Below are 17687 nucleotides of genomic sequence, written 5' to 3'. Positions count from 1 at the left end.
TTTTTTTTTTTTTTTTTGTGGTACCAGGGATTGAACTCGGGTCTTTGTGCTTGCAAGGCAGGCTGCCGAACTTCTGAGCTATGTCCCCGGCCCTGGGTTCCCAACTTTCTAGCTGAAAGACTTGTGTCAAATGAGAAAACCTTAGTTCTTCGTGTATCAGTTGTGGTAATACCTACTTCATGGTGCCGTTTAGAGGATGACTGAATATATGTGAAACACCTACCATACAGTAGGGATTTAGGGCATATTTATTACTGATTGATTAATACTTTCTTTAGGCAGCAATTTGTTTTGGAGAAAAATTTAGTTTGGGGCACGTTGAGTTCTTGTTAAATTGATCAAACTCATTTCTAAAGCCAATCCTCTTTAAACTCTCATACTTCTATTAAACTGCCTCGTGACATTCAAGATACATAGTCTACAATGTTTAGTGGAGAAATTAATCAGTTTGCTAGGAAATATTGTCATATTTTTAAAGGATATAAAGTGTATTGCTCTTTGAATTTATTTGTTTTGATCAACCTTCCAAAAATGAAGTAAAATGGATCTTATAAAAGTTTGTAGGTAATTATAAAATTTTATTTCTTGAAATCCTAACAACTACTAATATGCAGATAACTCAAAGCCCCACAATATTATTCCAAATTTGCTTACTAAATTCTAGGTAAAAACTGCTGACCTAAATAAAGACAAATATATGTATAGTCAGATATGCTTCTGATTACTATTTTCAGTAGTTTAAACTCTTATTTTTATGTTTTGTGTTGATGACAATGATTAATGCTTCATAAACTGAGACTTTTCAGAATGCTCTTAACTGCTACTTGTCTGGATACAGAAAAACTACAGCATTTATATATGCTATTCAATACATGAGGGACTTTTGAACACTCGAATTTTATAGCAAATAGAAACACATTGCACCTATGCAAAACTGAAAACAAGAGTTGGAGAAAATGACTCATGCTTTCAGTTTCATCAGTTTATTTCCCACCAGACTGTTCGCCAACATGAGGGGCATGTTCTTGCTAAGCCTGGCTGATGGACTGGGAAATTTTGAATAAGCCTGCTGGTGTATTCAGACATTTCATTTTTCAAAAACATATTGTTCTAAGTAATGCAGTTTTAAAAATTTCACATATCCCCCAAATGAATTGTTTTATGAATGACTTCAGGCCAAGTGCTATAAAAATCCCCAAGGCCTGCAGGGCATGCTTTCCTGACCAGTGATTATCTGGCAGGAACCCCTGATAGTTACTGTTTGTCAAGGGAGGCATCCTACCAAGATGAAGAGCAACAGGGAAGAGCCTAGGGTAAAGTAAAAATGCTAGAAATGTAGAAAAACAATATGTTCATATTCTTTTATTGATAAGAATGGCTTCATAGCATTCACATTCTCCCTGAACATACAGAATTATTCATTAAAAAAATATAAATGGGGAGGGAGGAGGGGGTGAAGGGAGGGCAGGGACAAGGGGAAAAAGTGAGAACCAAGACCTGTCATGTAGAGAGGTGCAAGATCCCAATAATGAATGTAACTGTACTATATACCTAAAATGTATGAATAAACTCAAAATAAAACGTGTTCCGATCAGGAAAAAAAAAAAGTCTGTACCATTTAGCCCCTGGAACATAGCTACTTAATTCTGTGAATGCAACTGGATTTACCTATTTTATCAATTACTTTAAAACTCAAAAAATAATGATTTCATTTCTTTGGATTATTATTATTTATTATTATCATTATTATTACTGTTATTTTTGGTGGTAGGGAAGTCCAAGCCTATTGGCTTCCTTTTTTTTTTAAACAAAAAGCACAAGTATAAGTTTATTAATTTTAGCAGAATAAAATGACGGGTGGCTTATAAACAACTAATGGGTAAGTTTTGTTGTTTGATTAGTTCCAGTGAATTTGACATTTTTTATTAACTTGTGCATAAACGAATAGAAAAATAAAAGATTTTCATACTGTCCTTCATATTTCTCTTTTAATATATCAGTATGGTAGTCTACTAGAAAGTAGTAAATGGCTTCAATTGTAGAAAGGAAAGTATCTGGCTTTCCTTTTTGATGGCGCCAAAAGCAAGTTTTTCATGTTTTCACCTCAGCTTGTAACAACCCCTGGAGCGGCTCATCGGTGGTGATCTTGTTCATCTGGTTCCAGGTGCTATCTATAAAGATCACTTTTCTCTGGGGTGGGCCTTTGCACTTGCTGTCATCAAATCACAGCTCTCCTGTTCTTCAGTTTTGCGATTAAAAGATGGCCTCTTGCGGTCATCAGTTTTCCCTTTATTTTGAATCCTTTTTTGCAGTTGAAAAGAAGTATCTTTTATTGCGATAGACTGAGGGCCAGGAAAAAATGAGTGAAGTGATCCTTTTCTTATTCTGGAACACAAGGGTATGAGTAAATGTTTACAAATTCAGGTGCTAAGAGTTTTGCGAGGACAGCAGTGTTTTTTAGTGACACCCTTGCCATGTATCGGTCTACATTCCACTTTGAAAAGACAGAGCTGAACCCTACCTTGGAGTGTTCACTAGACTGAAGATAAAAAATGTAGAGTATTCTGAATACAATTATTGTGAATCCGTGAATAGGTGTCCATGTATGTGTCAGGAAAACACTTTTCCTTTACCTAAAACAAAGAAAGTTCATAGAGTAAAGTACCTTGAAAGTAAATTGCTCATTGAAGACAGGATTAAGGGTTTTTCGGTGGACTTTTGTCTCAAATTTCTTCTTTTTATCAGGGAGCAGAAAAACTTTCACGTAAGGATCAGATGTTCCTCCCATGTCCAAGGCAGGTAGTTCGGCAGCCTGGATGATCCCCACCAGCAGCTGAAATGAGCCAAAGAAAACAAGCACAAACACTGGTGGACATTTTGGAAAAGGCCGATTTGTTCACTGAGCTGCATCTTGTGATTTTCCTCATTCCTCTTTGCTTTCAATAAACTTCTACTCTCTCAGGAATCTGAACACAGAAGGCAAATGAAATGAACTATCTAGACCTCAGAAATCTAATTATGACAGATGCAGGCTCTAGGAAGCCTACTTTAAGCACAAAAGAGGCTTTTAAAAGGTTGCTGATTACAGTTAAATATGGAATTCATATTTGCAAAAGGGTTGCAATCAAATAACTTTCCAGTTGCTGAAAGCTCTTGTGCACTGTTTTTCTTTTCAGGGCATGATTTATAAGTGGAAATAAATTGTTAAACAATTACAGTTCTGTAATTACAAAGTAGCAAGTTTTTTTAATCTCTACCAAAGTCTCAGACTAGGGACATAGCAATATTTTAGAAATCAAGTAAGCAGCATTTTGAAATTAAAAAAAAAAAAAAGATCTTCGACTTCTTGTCATACTTGACTTCACTTGAGTCCTGGTTACTTTTTGCTTTAACTTGCAGTAGAATGACTTAGCTAATAAATTTGGTGTTTAAATATAGCACATATAATAAAAGAAAAATAATTTAAAATTCACAAAGAAGTGGAATGGACAGATGTTTTTTAATGCTAAGTATCTGTTGCTGAGTTTTCCAAATAAATCAGAAATCTCTGTATTTGTTCAAGTCTAGATGGATTCTCACTTATATAATTTTAAGTCTCACTGGGAATATTAGAGCTTGAAATTTTGAGTTTATGACTTTTTAGCTAAGAGTGAAAAGCAAATTCACCTCCTTCAAAAACTTTGCACTCATTTTCTATAAAATTGAGCCCCATACTCTGAAGTGCACTTTGGCTAGTTGGTTAATTTTTTTTAGTGTGGATCGTGCCTTGAATGAGTATGTTGCTTCCATTTTTAAAGGTTCAGTATCTGTTTGGGGCCATCATTTTACAATAGTAGCAGTGACTGCTAGATTGTAGTTACACAAAACAGACAGATGGTGGAAGAATAGCTGAAGTAGGCATTTGATTATAAAGACACGCTTAATAAAGCTAACAATTTATCTCTGGCTTGCTCAATTTTGGGTATTTGCCTTTACATACTAAATGTGAATAAACGAGATCAAATTTTCTCTTTTTAAAACCAATTTTTTTGATTAAGGAAAACACTAAAGGTATGGCTGGAACTCTTTAAAACTAAATCATTTTAGATATTATTTTGAATTATTTTGTTAATAAGGGCTGGAGTTACTTTTTCCAAACTTCCTTTGACTTCTGCTTAAAATATCACATTTCTCTCCCCCACAAATGCTTTTCCATTAGAGTACTTTAGGGTTGTCTTTTAGTTGAAGTAAGGAAGTATACACATTTGAGTACAACTGTATCTGCAAATTTCCTCATGCTTTATCTTCTCTGATTCCTAGGAATCATTCTATAAATCAGATTAGCTGAGAACATGTGAAAAATATCAAAAGCATAATTAAAGAATTTCATCAGGGAGAATCTTCTAGATCTTCAGAGCAAAACATATTTAGATTTAATGTTTGAATGAAAAGCAGTGAATGTATTCATATTTGAGTAAGAAAAATTCAGTGCTATTTATTTTCTTAAAAATTTTACTACTGAATAAGATGATGCTTATAGTAATTTTATAAATGGAATGATCAAATGATCAAATTTTGGTTAAGGTAATTAAAATGACCTCAAATGCTATATATTTAAGGGATATAAGCTTCTATACATTCTTATAAATCCATGACTGTGAACTGAAATAGAGATTTCTAGGAAAAACGAACTAGGCTGATATTGAAGCTGATCAAATAAAGATAGTTTTGACACAGTGGATCCGTACATCCTTCATGGAGAACCCTCTGAAACTTCAGAAGTAGAAGGTATCATTTGAACTGTCCATTCCTAAATAAAGCACAGAATTTTTCCAACTGCTTAGAGCTCTCGACTTTGGACATTAGCCATCAAAGCTGAGCATTAGTATTTGATGGATTTATTGTTCATTGTTCATCAAACTGGCTATCATTAGCACGTGGTATATTAGTAGTAATTGTATTTATGGCTACTAGTTCTTTTTCACCCAAAAGGACAAGTGAAGCAAAACAAACTGCAGGGATGTGGACCCCTCCGGCAGGAGAAGCGCTGTATCATAGGTCAGTGGTGGTGAATCTGTGGCATGTGTGCTGCAGCCGGCTCTTATGACTGAAAGCTCTACAAGCCTCACCATCGCTGAAAACCTAGGCATTCTTAACAACTTGATTGTGAATGTAGATGATTCGGTTAACATTGTCTAGTTTGTGAGTTTCTCTAATAATTCAGAAGGTACGGGGACATCTTCATCAATGTCATAGATCCTAGAAGATTTTTAGAGGGAGATTTTTAAGTTATCTTTGAACAACCTCGATAACTGGAGTCGATAAAAGATAGCTAATATTCATCTAAATGGCCCTTCACTTTCTAAGAAAATTATGAATTCCTCTTTTAAAGTTTTCTTGGTTACTTGTCATTTTGGGGCAGCATGCATAGGCATTATATGTAGCAGAGCTGGTCTTTCTAATTTTTTAACATGGCTCTCGTTAGTACTAGTAATTACCTTATGTCATATAAGCCATGCCTCCTGCTTTTAAAATTCATAAACCATTATCAATTTTCCTCTTCGAGTCCTTATTGAACTGGTACATTATTTTTTAACAATTTGGCTTGAATGGTAGCTGAACTCAAAGGTCCCTAGCCCTGTTTGGATCTAAATCCATGAAGTCCAAGGAAGGTTTTCCAGCTCAGGCCAAAGGACCTGTGGGGACGAGACTGGCTGTGAGCTCTCAGCAGCAGACTGACTACTCCAAGTTAATTTGTATTCTGCCTGCCTACTGTAAGTGCCATAAGTAGGTGTAATCATTTGAATACTGTGAATTCTAATTACCAGAAGTTAAATTAGCAAGTAGGGGACTGCTTGTACTCAGAAATTATCTCATCAATAGCTTTGATAATTGCATTTTCCTTTTGCAGCAAATGAAATGTTTTAAGAAATATCTTGCTTCAGCTCTACTTGATAATTTCTAAAAGTGTAATGGAATTACAAGACATTTCCCCCTCAGACCTGATTGTTTTGGAAATCATAATCCAATGAATACTGAAGCTTTCCCAGTTTTTCTTCTTCTTTGGGTTCTTCTTTTTCTTCCCCATCAGTCAATCCAGTTTCAGCATCATCATCCTTGAGGGCCTAGGTGTAGGAAAAGGGATTCTATGTGAAATCAACTGAATTTTCATCAAGTTCCAAGTTAAATTGGCCTGAGAGTAAAACTTCCAAGCTGTGAAAAACAAGCACTAAGATGCTGGAAATCTGTTTGTCTGACACACATTCACATTTGCTGCTTACGTATTATTAAAATTCCATTAGTGCACGGAATTTTTTTTTCCAATCAGCAAGCAACATGGAAGCAATGGAAAAAGCCCCTCAGAATATTGCAAGCAAAAAATGTAAAATCGTTGCAAAGAAAATGTCAACTTGATACTACATTTGGCCCCGATAAAACTGCTTTCTTTCTCTAGTGTGGTAAACATGCTATTAACCAGGCCAGGTTTTACATTCTTGTAGTTTAAAGAGATGTTTGGCATCATTTAAAACAGCATTGTTTCATGCAGTGGAGTAATTTACACAAAAGGTATGGTCTTTTATTGCCTTATTTCCTCTATGAAAACAGGTATTCAAATGATCCTCAGTTTAAAATTAAAATTTTAATTCCCTATGTTTCACGATACATTTATAATAATTAAGGAAAAAGACAAAAAACAACAAAACAAAACGAAAACATGCTACCAGCAAATGCATGTTTAGAGAAAAGTTCCTTCCATTTGAAGTTCACTATCTTATTTTCATAACAGCTCCACAGAAAGCTAGGCTGAATTAAATTGATTTATGAGTCCATTTGATAGCAAGAGATAAAAGGAGTTATGTGTGTACTTTTGTCAAAAATTGGTTTGAAAATTTATTTTTCATTAAGAAAGGAACAGCTCATGGTACTGAATTCTCACAACTCAGTCTGATCAATTAGATAATTTTTATAATTTAAAACTTAAGTATAATATAAAGTGATATACTAGAAAGCTCATTATCTCATGAAATATATTTAAATGCTCCTCTTTTAAAAATCAAAGTATATAACATTTTCCTAATATGCAAAAGTTTTGCCAAAAATGTCAAATGATATAAAGGTTTTCATTATTTGAAAATTTTAATAGGGATATATATTTTTATTGCTTCAAATAAATTAGAACAATGACACATCTATACATAGAGTTATTTGGAATTTTACAAATTAAAATCATTATTTAAAATTCACAATGATGAAAATTTTATTTCTTTGATCACAGAGCAGATTTAAAAATTAAATATCTTTAGAGCTGGGCATGGTGGTGCATGCCTCTAATCCCAGCACTTAGGAGGCTGAGGCAAGAGGATCGCCTTGAGTTCGAGGCCAGCCTGAACTACAAAGAGAGACCCTGCCTCAAAAAAAAAAAAAAATCTTTATATTAACTATTTGCATTTTTGTCTTCTGGGAGCTACCTATACGGATGCTTTGGTACAGTGTTACTGTTTATTACTGTTTGTAAAGGCTTTTTATATTTTTATTTCAACATTGTTGTGGTTATTATATGCAGCAAATATGGTTCTCTACTTTTGTGTTTTAGCATTTTCATTGCTTTGTGAGAGTGTGTGCATATACATATGTATTACTATAGAATCTCACAGAAATCAGGATAATGTGTGTGCATGACAGACAGCTTTACACGTGTGACAAAGCAAAGGAATCTTTTGTCACCCTCCAAGTGAATCTGAGAATTATTACAGAACTCAAATGCAAAAAGTGTAATCAGGCTTTAGACAAGCATAAGGGTAATCAGTCCATGGCAACATTACATTGCTACCTTCATTCTCCACACTACAAGGTCCTTTGCTCTGTTCTGCTCATCATGCTCAGAAGAGAGGTCCTTTCTTCACTCACTCACATAAAGACCCTCAGTGGTTTGCAAAATGGTACCCTGAGTGCTTCAATTTGCACAATTTTCTGACTTGGTTTCTCCCAGCTAATTCCAATGTGATTTTAAAAGGTTGAGAATTGGATTCATCACAGATTAGTAGAATTCTTTACTTTCACTCTCTCTAGGGAAGAGCATATAAAAAGACAGTTGAGCTGTTGTCAGAAATGTCTCCTTTCATGTTTCTTGAAATTTCTAAGGAAACCACCAGAAATTTAGAAAATTGAAAATTATCCTTATTACATAGATCTGTGTAGAAATCTTTTCAAATTTGTTAGCCATATGCGATTTAACCTAGAAAGTTTATACTTGAACTTTTCTTTGAATATTAAAATGTCAGTTTATTAGTCAAAGGCAGGAAACAACATAATTATTTAAAATTTTTGTTTTAATCTGTTAGCTTGGTTGTATATGTGTGTGTGTGTGTGTGTGTGTGTGTGGTCACTCAATAGAATATGTGCTAGTGAAATGACAAGACTATTGGGTTTAATTAGGAAACTTTAGGCCATAGCTCACCATTGCCCTTTGTAAACCTTAGCTGTATATAAGTCAGCGCTGTCATAGAAGATGTGCTTAGGAAATTGTAGTTGAGGTAATATGGCTGTCTGTAAGATTTTAATTTTTTAAAATAATAGCAACTGTTTAATGCATACTTTTGTCTGGAAAATCTGTAAGAGCACATACAAAAAGTTCACGAATTAAAATCCTTTTTCAAAAGTCTCTTTGGAACTGAATTTATATATCATGCTTCAGCCCAGTGCAATTTGATATAACTGAGACAGTAAATCCTTTTTTTCTAAGTGGCTTTTGCAGGAATAGAAAGTAAAGAACTATCTCTTCAATTATTCTGCATGAAAAAGGGCTACTTTTTAAAAAATATAATTTCTTAGTGTTACTCTTCATCACTGAAGAGTTTAAGTCAATTTGTGTCCCAAAGGATGACTTTAAGCAAAACTTTACCATCATATTTAAATTCAGACCTATTAAATCAGTAGTTATCGTAGTATTGAGGAAGCAATATTTTATCCTCCATGGAACAAAATCCAGGAGAAAAAGCTTGTATTGCTTGTATCCTGCTCTTCTGAGGCTTGGTAAATTGCAGTGCCAGAAGTTGTTCTGGTAACATCAGATACTATTTTTAATATCAAAGTTTTCGTGCACATTCTATGGTTCACTTTGGTATTCAAAAAGTGTTTTGTTTGTAAGCATCAGGAGGAGCATTTGTTCATTCCAAGCACATTGTCCAGATTGGGATTTCATAAAACATATTAAAAAGGTAGCCCAAAGGGCTAATTTTCTTTGTGTCCCTTAATTTAAACCTTGAGCTTTCTAATACTGTTGTGGCAATCTATGCTAGGGAAATTTAAAATGACAGCACTTTATCTTTTAAAAAATCATTTTAGTTCAGCCTCTTGATGTGTGTCAGAATGGTGTGCCCTCAGCTGTGGGGCCCAAGCTGCCAGGCTACTAAATGTCTCAGATCGACTCGGGATGTCTAAGTAGCAGAGGAGACCTACCGCAAGGGACAGTCCAGAACAGTCATGAGACACAACACAGGTAAGGGGGACATAGAAGGAAGCATAAAAATTAAAACATCCACACACAGTAGTGAAAACCATGGAGAAATGACCTTTCCAGACCTATGATTTTATAAGGGTATTTCCCCTCTGTTTAAGTTTAGTGTTCTCAAGTTTCAAGGCATCTAAAAGAAGCCTCAAGTATATCCCTTATGGAAATATAAATATACTATGTAGAGTTGCTTCAGCAATCACTGCTGAATGTATTAAAATTCTTCCTTTCATACAAAACCTTACCATGGGACATATAACCATCAGCACTGAATTTGAATTTTTTGTGAGTTTGATATGTATTGAAATAGGAAAAACATATTGATTGCCCTAGAGCTTATGTAGCTTAAGAAGTCATATCCAGAACCTCTCTCTTATCTGTCCTGTTTTTAAATGAGAGAGGTATAAACTAAATTTCTCTCCCTCATGTTCTCTGCAACATCCTGCATAAAATATTTTGAAATATAACTATTTAAAATAATTCTAATTCAGTCATGTTATAATGACCATGTAACATGTTATTCTTTCTCCTAACTCCTGTATATTTTATTTATCTCCTTCGGCCTCCATCTTAATAACATGTTAGAATCCATTATTGCTTACTTTGTTGGACTGGAATAGTAGCATAAGCTACTGTTGTACTACTCTTTATCACTGTACTTGTTTTTACTTGTCCAAATAATATTTCCTTTTGTACATTTAGTTGTTCATATCTTAAAAATAAGGCCTAACTAAAGTCCTAGACAAACTTATCTACTTAATATAGTTAAAAGTACCTGTTTAGTGGTTGAAATTCTAAATGCTTTGCAATAGCATAGGTTATTATAATCTATCATTGGCTTCTTAGTACTTCCTAATTTGACTCATTTTTTCTCTTTCCCTCCCCACCCAAAGGAATAGCTGACTAATCAAAAATTAATCATCACCAGTTTTATATTTGAGAGCTTGGTCATTTGTCCAGGTTGTAACAGGGATAACCACTTCTATGATATAAATTACACTCATATCATGCAGAACAAATTCCACAGATTAAATTCCACAGATTAAATAGATTTCTTACTCCAGAAATAAATGCTATAGTTATCAATTAACATTATTCAATGCTTTTAATGGCTATTTCTGAAATATAGAAAAACTATGTTGGAATTTTAAGCAATTATTAAAATGAGAGTATTATAAACTTATTGTTTTAACAGATATGGTAGACTAATAAACATATTTTTCCAACTCTGTCCATCTCAGGATGTCATTTCCATACCTAATTTCCCAATAAAATGTTTAAAGCCTGTATCGAAAGTTTAATGACATCGGTATCAAAGCCTGCTTGTTCTGGAAACTGTTGAAATAAAACAAGACATTCAAAGTTTCAGTTTTTACTTAATAAACAAGAAAAACCCTTATGAGACATCTGTAGTTGAATGTATGTGCATAGGCTTTTGTGACAATGATTAGAAATTGTCAGAAAAATTGAACCCTTGCTACTCTGAGTCCAGGCCAAAGCTCTCTGTGAGTATTGCCATTAACATCATCCCAGAGCTCTGAAACCAAGCAAGAGCACAGCGAGGGGGGCGGGGAATAAACCACTGTGAAATTATGCTAACAAATACTGCAATGTCTGACAAAAGAGTCTTCAACTTAAATTGGGAAGTGGGGGTTAGGATTCTGACTGTGTGGCTAACAGGAAGCTATGCAGATGTACTTAAAATGTGTACATTGTTCTTCAGGAAACTCATTTACAAGTTCAGTTAACAGTAATTAGAAAGATGAACTGATAAACTGTATATTATTTGGGAATAAGAACTTCTGAACTACCTGCTGGGCACTACTGATGACTGCAAATGTTATTTTATGAGAAATATCTACATTTACATTCATATGAATTAAATGTTCTTTAGAAATATGCAATATGAATATTCCCCCAAATGAAGAGGCACCTGGTAATTATTAGGAGTAGTAAATTTTATCTTGAGCTGAATTGTTGAGTTTAGTTAAAAATATATAGCAGCCTAAAGGATATCCAAATAACTTCCTTGGGCTTGGAAAGATAGCCCAGGCAGTTGCATTTTTATGATGAGTGTTATGGTTTTAATTATGGTGTCTATGTGAGGAAATAAGAATTTTGTCTGGTGAGTATGCTCAGAAGACTATCACCTTGCCGCATGTTTGCATGACACTTTGCAATGGCTAAAGGGATTACAAAAACATGTCTACAACAGTGACTTGTAGCTGCAGGTTGTCAATTCCTATAATTATCTGGCATAAATCAATAAACCATTCACTTACTAATTTTCTACAAAATAATCCAAGAATAAATAAGGGTTGTGTACGATACCTGATCTTTCATGGTCTTCCCTAAGTCTTTCACATCTTTCATGTTAATGGCATTCTTTCCTCCCTTTTCCTTTCCCTTCTTCTTGTTTTTCTTCTTGAACAAACATTTCTTACAGATACAGAAGCAGCAGGTCAGGACTAAAAGGACTGCAACTATGGCTATGGCAATTAAGGCCCATGGTGGCACTGAAAGAAAACAAATGCACATAGACATTTAGTGATAAAACATCAGACAGTGAAACCTTTTAACTTGTACACGAGAAAGACATTTGTCTCATCATTTGTATTTATTGAGCACTTATTGTACTCTATTGTATTATCCACATTGTTTTCCTGCCTGAAGTGTTCTACCTTTTCTACTTTATTCTCCCAGATATGTCAAATGTCATCTTCTCCAATTGCTTTCCCAGAGGCTCCAAGAAGAATTTCTATTAATTCACCCCTTTTATTTAGAGCATAACTCTGCGGTTTGATCTTTGTGTTTAAATCCTGACTCTACCAATTACTAGCTGTGAGATCTTGCACAAGATACCCAACCTCACTGTACCTCAAATCCCTCATCTGTGAAGTGGCGGTAATTCTCACACAGCCCTTTGGAGGATTAAATAGTGAGATGCAGTGCTTAGCACTGCAAAAATTTAATAAGTATAGTTGCTATAATTCATCTATGAAATGTTACCTATTAATATATTATGGGATGATGGAGGGGCAAATATTAAACACATGGAAAACCAAAGTTAAAATCCTAACAGTAGTGAAGGTGTGGAATAAGTACTTGGTCCTCTGACAGTCATTCATGGGAGAGATGTTTCTGCTAGGGCTGTACAGGGGTAGGGAATGGCTGTGTGTTCAGCAACTGGTAAACCAGGGGCGGCCAACTGGAGGTCATGTTACTCTGGTCAGATTGCTTAAGTATTCTGATTTTTTTGTTTCTTCCTCTATACAGTGAAGATTATAGTACTGCTCATCACATTTGGTTGATGATTAAAGTGATAGGGCAAACTTTTATAAATAGCAAAAACCTATGAAGTCTTACAAAGTAAAATGGCTTCTGCTGTCCTTAACAGCAGTTTGTTTAGCTCAGAACTAATAGGCACTAATTGCTGAATGAGGCATTTGGTCTTACCCTGAGATAACAGAGCACATCAAGACCTTGAGCTCTGAAGAAACTGGAGCCACATGATAGTAAGAGTGTCTGGATGAAAGAACCCATTGCTAACACCCACCCTGAACACCCCTTTCTATGGGTGAGAATAGATAACTAGGCGAATCTTAAAGATAAACTCTCCAACTGCAAAGAACTGTTATGTCTGGGTTGGAAAGCTAACTATCCTGTGACCATGATTTGAACTGTGAGAATAAAATGTAACCACCCAAATGAAGTCAAGGCTGTGAAATCCTATAAGAAGAAGAGTTGTAACCCAGTGCGTCGTCGATCCAGGCATGGCTTATGTGCCATTGACCCTTATTGATAAGTAAATTTGTTATTTTACTTCCATTCTGCTGCCTCTCTGTATGCCACTTACTGATTCCTTCCATAATAAAAGAAACTAGTATACTATAAAGAGTATAATGGCATCTAATACATAGAAACACTTCATTACTGTTAACTATTATTTCTCTATATTGAAAGCATAGAACACAGTACAGTGAGTAAAGCTCAGGGCATATGAAGGGACATAAAACATGTACGCTAATACATATATTAAAAAGAAAGCTGAGTACACTGAGAAGAGTTCGGTGAAGATGATGACAGAATAAAGAGTAAGAAGAGAGAATTCTAGAGAAGAGAGACATCAGATCTACAGGCTGTGCTTGATATATGCATATTTAAAATGTATTCAGTTGTCTACCTGCAAAGAGTTAAGGTATTTTCTTATTTGGAACCTACACAGTGTAGCTAGAGAAAAATAAAGTTTCATGGAAACACTCAGGATTTCACCTTGACTGGAAAGAAATTATTCATGCTTCAAATCACAGCTATTGAGATTAATCAGAAAGAAGTAATTAGATTTGTCTGCTGTAATAAAAAAAAGACACTGGGCACTGAAATGATAAGCAAAAGTATAATTTTCTTCAAGCCACGTGAACATCATTAGTACTAATGACGGTTGAACACAAGTCAGGAGTACTCTGATAAAGTAAAAACATTTCAAATTAACCTTTTCTCCAAATTGAGAAAACCCATTCTTGTCTGCTCTTCCTCTGCATTTAGCTTTATAATGAAGAATATTCACTCGGTATATGATTCTTGCTGATGACTGGGTACTAGATTTTAACCAAAGGACATAGGAAATCACAACTTCTGATGTGTTTTCATGAATGTTCTAGAAAAGCCCATGCCCAAAGAATTGTTTTCTTATAGTTCTCTAATCTCATTAAATCACTCTTCCTTTGGAATAATGTGAATTAAAGTAAGCTCATGTAGCCTATGATGCCATTCATTGAAGTAGTTCATTTAAATTCTTCTACCTCTGCTTATCTAGTTATAATCCTGCCATGCTTGAATGAGAGAAGCTGTGTCTTCATTTCAGACAAGACAGCATTAATAATGACCCTTCAGTTTGAAACTCATAAATTTTCCTGTTCAGACTTTTGTGATAGTCTCTCAGAGAACTACATAAAAGTCTCTTAAATTACGCAGAGACAATAGTGAAAGCAAAGGGGCATTATTTAATCAGAAGCAGTTAAAACAATAGGAACATGGAATTACAAAAGGAAATTTGAAATAGTGTAAGTTGAAGGTAATTTAAGACTACTGAAAAACTTTCATTTTGTGACTTTTTGTTTTTCTTTTTGAGTCCCTGGGTATTGAATCCAGGGCCCGTATATGCTAGGGAAGCACTGTACCACTGACTATATCCCCCACCCTTAAAAAAATTTATTTTGGGGCAGAAATTTGCTTAATTATCCAGGCTGGCCTGGAATTTGCAACCCTTCCACCGTGAACCCCTGAGCAGCTGGGATTACGGGTCTGTGCCACCATGCCCAGCCATGGCTTCACTTGGCAAAGCACTTTTGTCTTTTAGATGTGTTCATAGTGGATCCCTCCTGAATAGTTTAAATTTAATTTTGAATATATTATGTTGAAAGTAATGCAATAAACAGAATTTCCCTCACAATTTACTCAGGTTTAGATAGAATTAAAACCTTAATATAGTTATTTTGTAGGCTCATAGGAAAACTTGGGTCAACAATAATGTAAAGAATGGAATTATTTGAATTGAATTCTATGTTAATTTTTTTTGCTATATAGAGTAACCAAATATTTTAGAAACTAGAGTTTTCTAAGAAACAATATAGTACTGTTCATTTACAGAATATGCATAAATATGTTTTAATATTAGGAAATGTCATGGAACATATTTTGGATTAGGCTAAAAATGTATTAAAGTCCTACTTATTACAGCCCAGCAGCAGTGCAACAGTTCTACATATATTATTTTATTTAATCTTCACAGAAATTTTGTTCATTATTACTTCAATTTCACAGAGTAAAAACTTTGTAGATTGAGTTCTTTAGACTCAAATGTGTTTTTAGGTTATTAGGCTAAAATATGTATTTTATACATGTATACAAATGAAAACTAGTCTTGAAACCTCTTTAATACAACATTTTATATTTAAAAAGCTACTGAAGCAAATAAATAACATTATGAGGTTCTGCCAGGAGTGATTTCTTCAATATAAAATATAGTTTCATCAAAATATTGCTACTGGCAGGAAGCTTTAAGCTTCTTTTTATTGCTATCCAACTATCATCAAATAAAATTATAATAAGAATTTTAACATTTAATTTAAAGACTTTTCGGAAGAAAACAACTGACTAGTATAAAAAATCTCCTAAATGTTATTTTTATGGTCTAGTTAATAAATCAATCTCACTATATTATTTGACCCAAACTAAACTCATGCATAAGTAGTCAAAACAAAGTTAATTAAGAACTTCTGATGTTTTAGTTCATACCTGCTGGTGGCAGGATACATAGACCCTCAAACACTTCTCTGTCCTAGTTCCTGGTTGCTTTGAATATGTTACCTTATAGAGTGGGATTTTACAAATGTGATCAAATTAAGGACCTTAAAATGGAAAGATTTTTCCTGCATTATCTGGATAGTTGTAACCACTAGGTTTTTGCTTAGAAGAGAAAGAGGCAGGAGTTCAGAGTCAGAGAGAAAGATTAGAAGATTTTGGTACACTTTTGAAGAAAAAAGGACCATGAAGCAAAGAATGCAGGTAGCTGCTAGAAGCCAAAAAAGGGGAAGGAAATGGATTCTTCCCTGCAGCTTGACATTTCCTTCTGTTTGTTTGTACATTTCTGCCCTTATCAGCACACCCTTCCATGTTCCACCCACTCTTAAGAGGGGTGTTATTCAAGGTGCTTCTTAGGGTTCGCTGGCTGGTGAACACAGCCTTTCCTTTGCCTTCCCCATAGAGAGAGCAGTTAGTCATTCAGCGCTGCCTTCTGTGCTGTAGTCTCGCATTCCCAACTGTCTACAGAACGCCTCACACCAACCCTCGCCTTATACTTTACAGGCTTCTTCCACCGACTAATAGCTTCTATTATTCCCTGCTTTTGGACACTGAAACTGAGGAAACTTTTACTCTCGAATCCAACTAACAAGACTTGTTCTTTCCTCTTCAATGTGCTTTACCCTTCTTTTATATCTGCTTACGAGGTGTGTGCCGACATCATCTGCGATAGAACCTCCCTTATCTCCTCTTGCCGTTTCACCCACTCACTGTCTTCTGATGAAAGTTTCCAGTGCAGGATTTCAGAAATCATGTGCAATGTTTGAATCATCTGTGGTGTGGCTCTCTCCACTTGGTGTGTGTCTCCCACATCACCTCTTGTCTCATCAGACTAACTTACTGCTTCCTGCCTAGTTCTCCATCCTTTTTGAAAAGCTATTCTCTCTCTCTCTCTCTTTTTTTTTTTTTGTACCAGGGATCGAACTCAGGACCTTGCACTTGTGAGGCAGCCGGTGGAACCACTGAGCTAAATCCCTGGCCCAATGATAATTACTTTTTAAGGTTTACCTCAATTCTCACAATGGTATCAGATTTTAAATAAAAATATTAGATGTATTAATTAAAATTCCACCCTGTCCCTGGGGAATAGTGACTATGTGGTATAATACCGTTGTGTGATTTATATTAGATAAAAAATTACCTTAAATTCATATAAATGTTTAAAAGATATAAATTACCTCCCTTTCCTATGTATGAGATTCACTTTTTTTTAAACTCAAAACTTGGCTTTTTTTTTTGGTAACAGGGAGCAAACTCGGGACCTTTTGTGTTTGTGATGGCACCACTGAGTTAGTCGCTAGCCCAAAACTTGGGGTTTTTTTTTTTTTTGCATTGTTTGTCATATAAATACTGATATTAATTCAAGTATAATAAAACACATGTGGAACCATTTAAAAACAAATCTTCACCATGCATGTCTTATGTTGGAAAACAAATACCATTTCCTATTGTCAGGAAAAGTTGTTATTCTATGAGAAATAGGCATAAACTGAGCAGTGTTAAAAAATACTTAGTCAAATACATTACAGAGTATCTACTATGTATACTTTACCTTTTTGAGGGTTTGGATACAGTGGTAGGCAGGGTTTATACAATCCTGCATCTTATTATTTACTTCCCAGGTGTAAAAAGTCAGGTCTTAACTTTATTAAAATAAATCAATTTCTCCTAATTTCTCAACTCGGTTTCTGGAACATAATATGGTATATTTTAAAATGAAACCTACATAACTTAAAGCTCTTGTGAACAAATTTAGTGCTTCCAGAGTACATCTATAGATTTAACCAACTAGTAAGTATTCTTTTTTTTTTTTTTTTTTTTTTTTTTTCTGGGG

At 34.6% G+C, this 17687-nt stretch overlaps 1 protein-coding gene and 1 pseudogene across 4 annotated transcripts in view; both read right to left on the bottom strand.

Moving 5' to 3' along the window:
- Positions 1–17687, bottom strand: part of Syt1 (synaptotagmin 1) — a 517172-nt gene that overhangs the window by 132043 nt on the left and 367442 nt on the right. For 3 of the 4 annotated variants that reach the window (XM_010639515.3, XM_010639517.3, XM_010639518.3), the window contains 3 exons: positions 11822–12006; positions 5982–6104; positions 2666–2833 (listed from right to left, as the gene is read on the bottom strand). In XM_010639515.3, the coding sequence (XP_010637817.1) occupies positions 2666–2833; positions 5982–6104; positions 11822–12006 (476 nt within the window). The remainder of the gene's footprint in view (positions 1–2665; positions 2834–5981; positions 6105–11821; positions 12007–17687) is intronic. The other variant, XM_010639520.3, reaches the window with a different exon arrangement.
- Positions 1860–2476, bottom strand: LOC104873074 (annotated as a pseudogene).

Source organism: Fukomys damarensis, unplaced genomic scaffold (assembly GCF_012274545.1).
Source record: "Fukomys damarensis isolate Sample0158 unplaced genomic scaffold, DMR_v1.0_HiC HiC_scaffold_15, whole genome shotgun sequence".
Lineage (NCBI taxonomy): Eukaryota > Metazoa > Chordata > Mammalia > Rodentia > Bathyergidae > Fukomys > Fukomys damarensis.
Note: the sequence above shows the minus strand (reverse complement) of the source record. Positions and strands in the feature narration are given on the sequence as shown.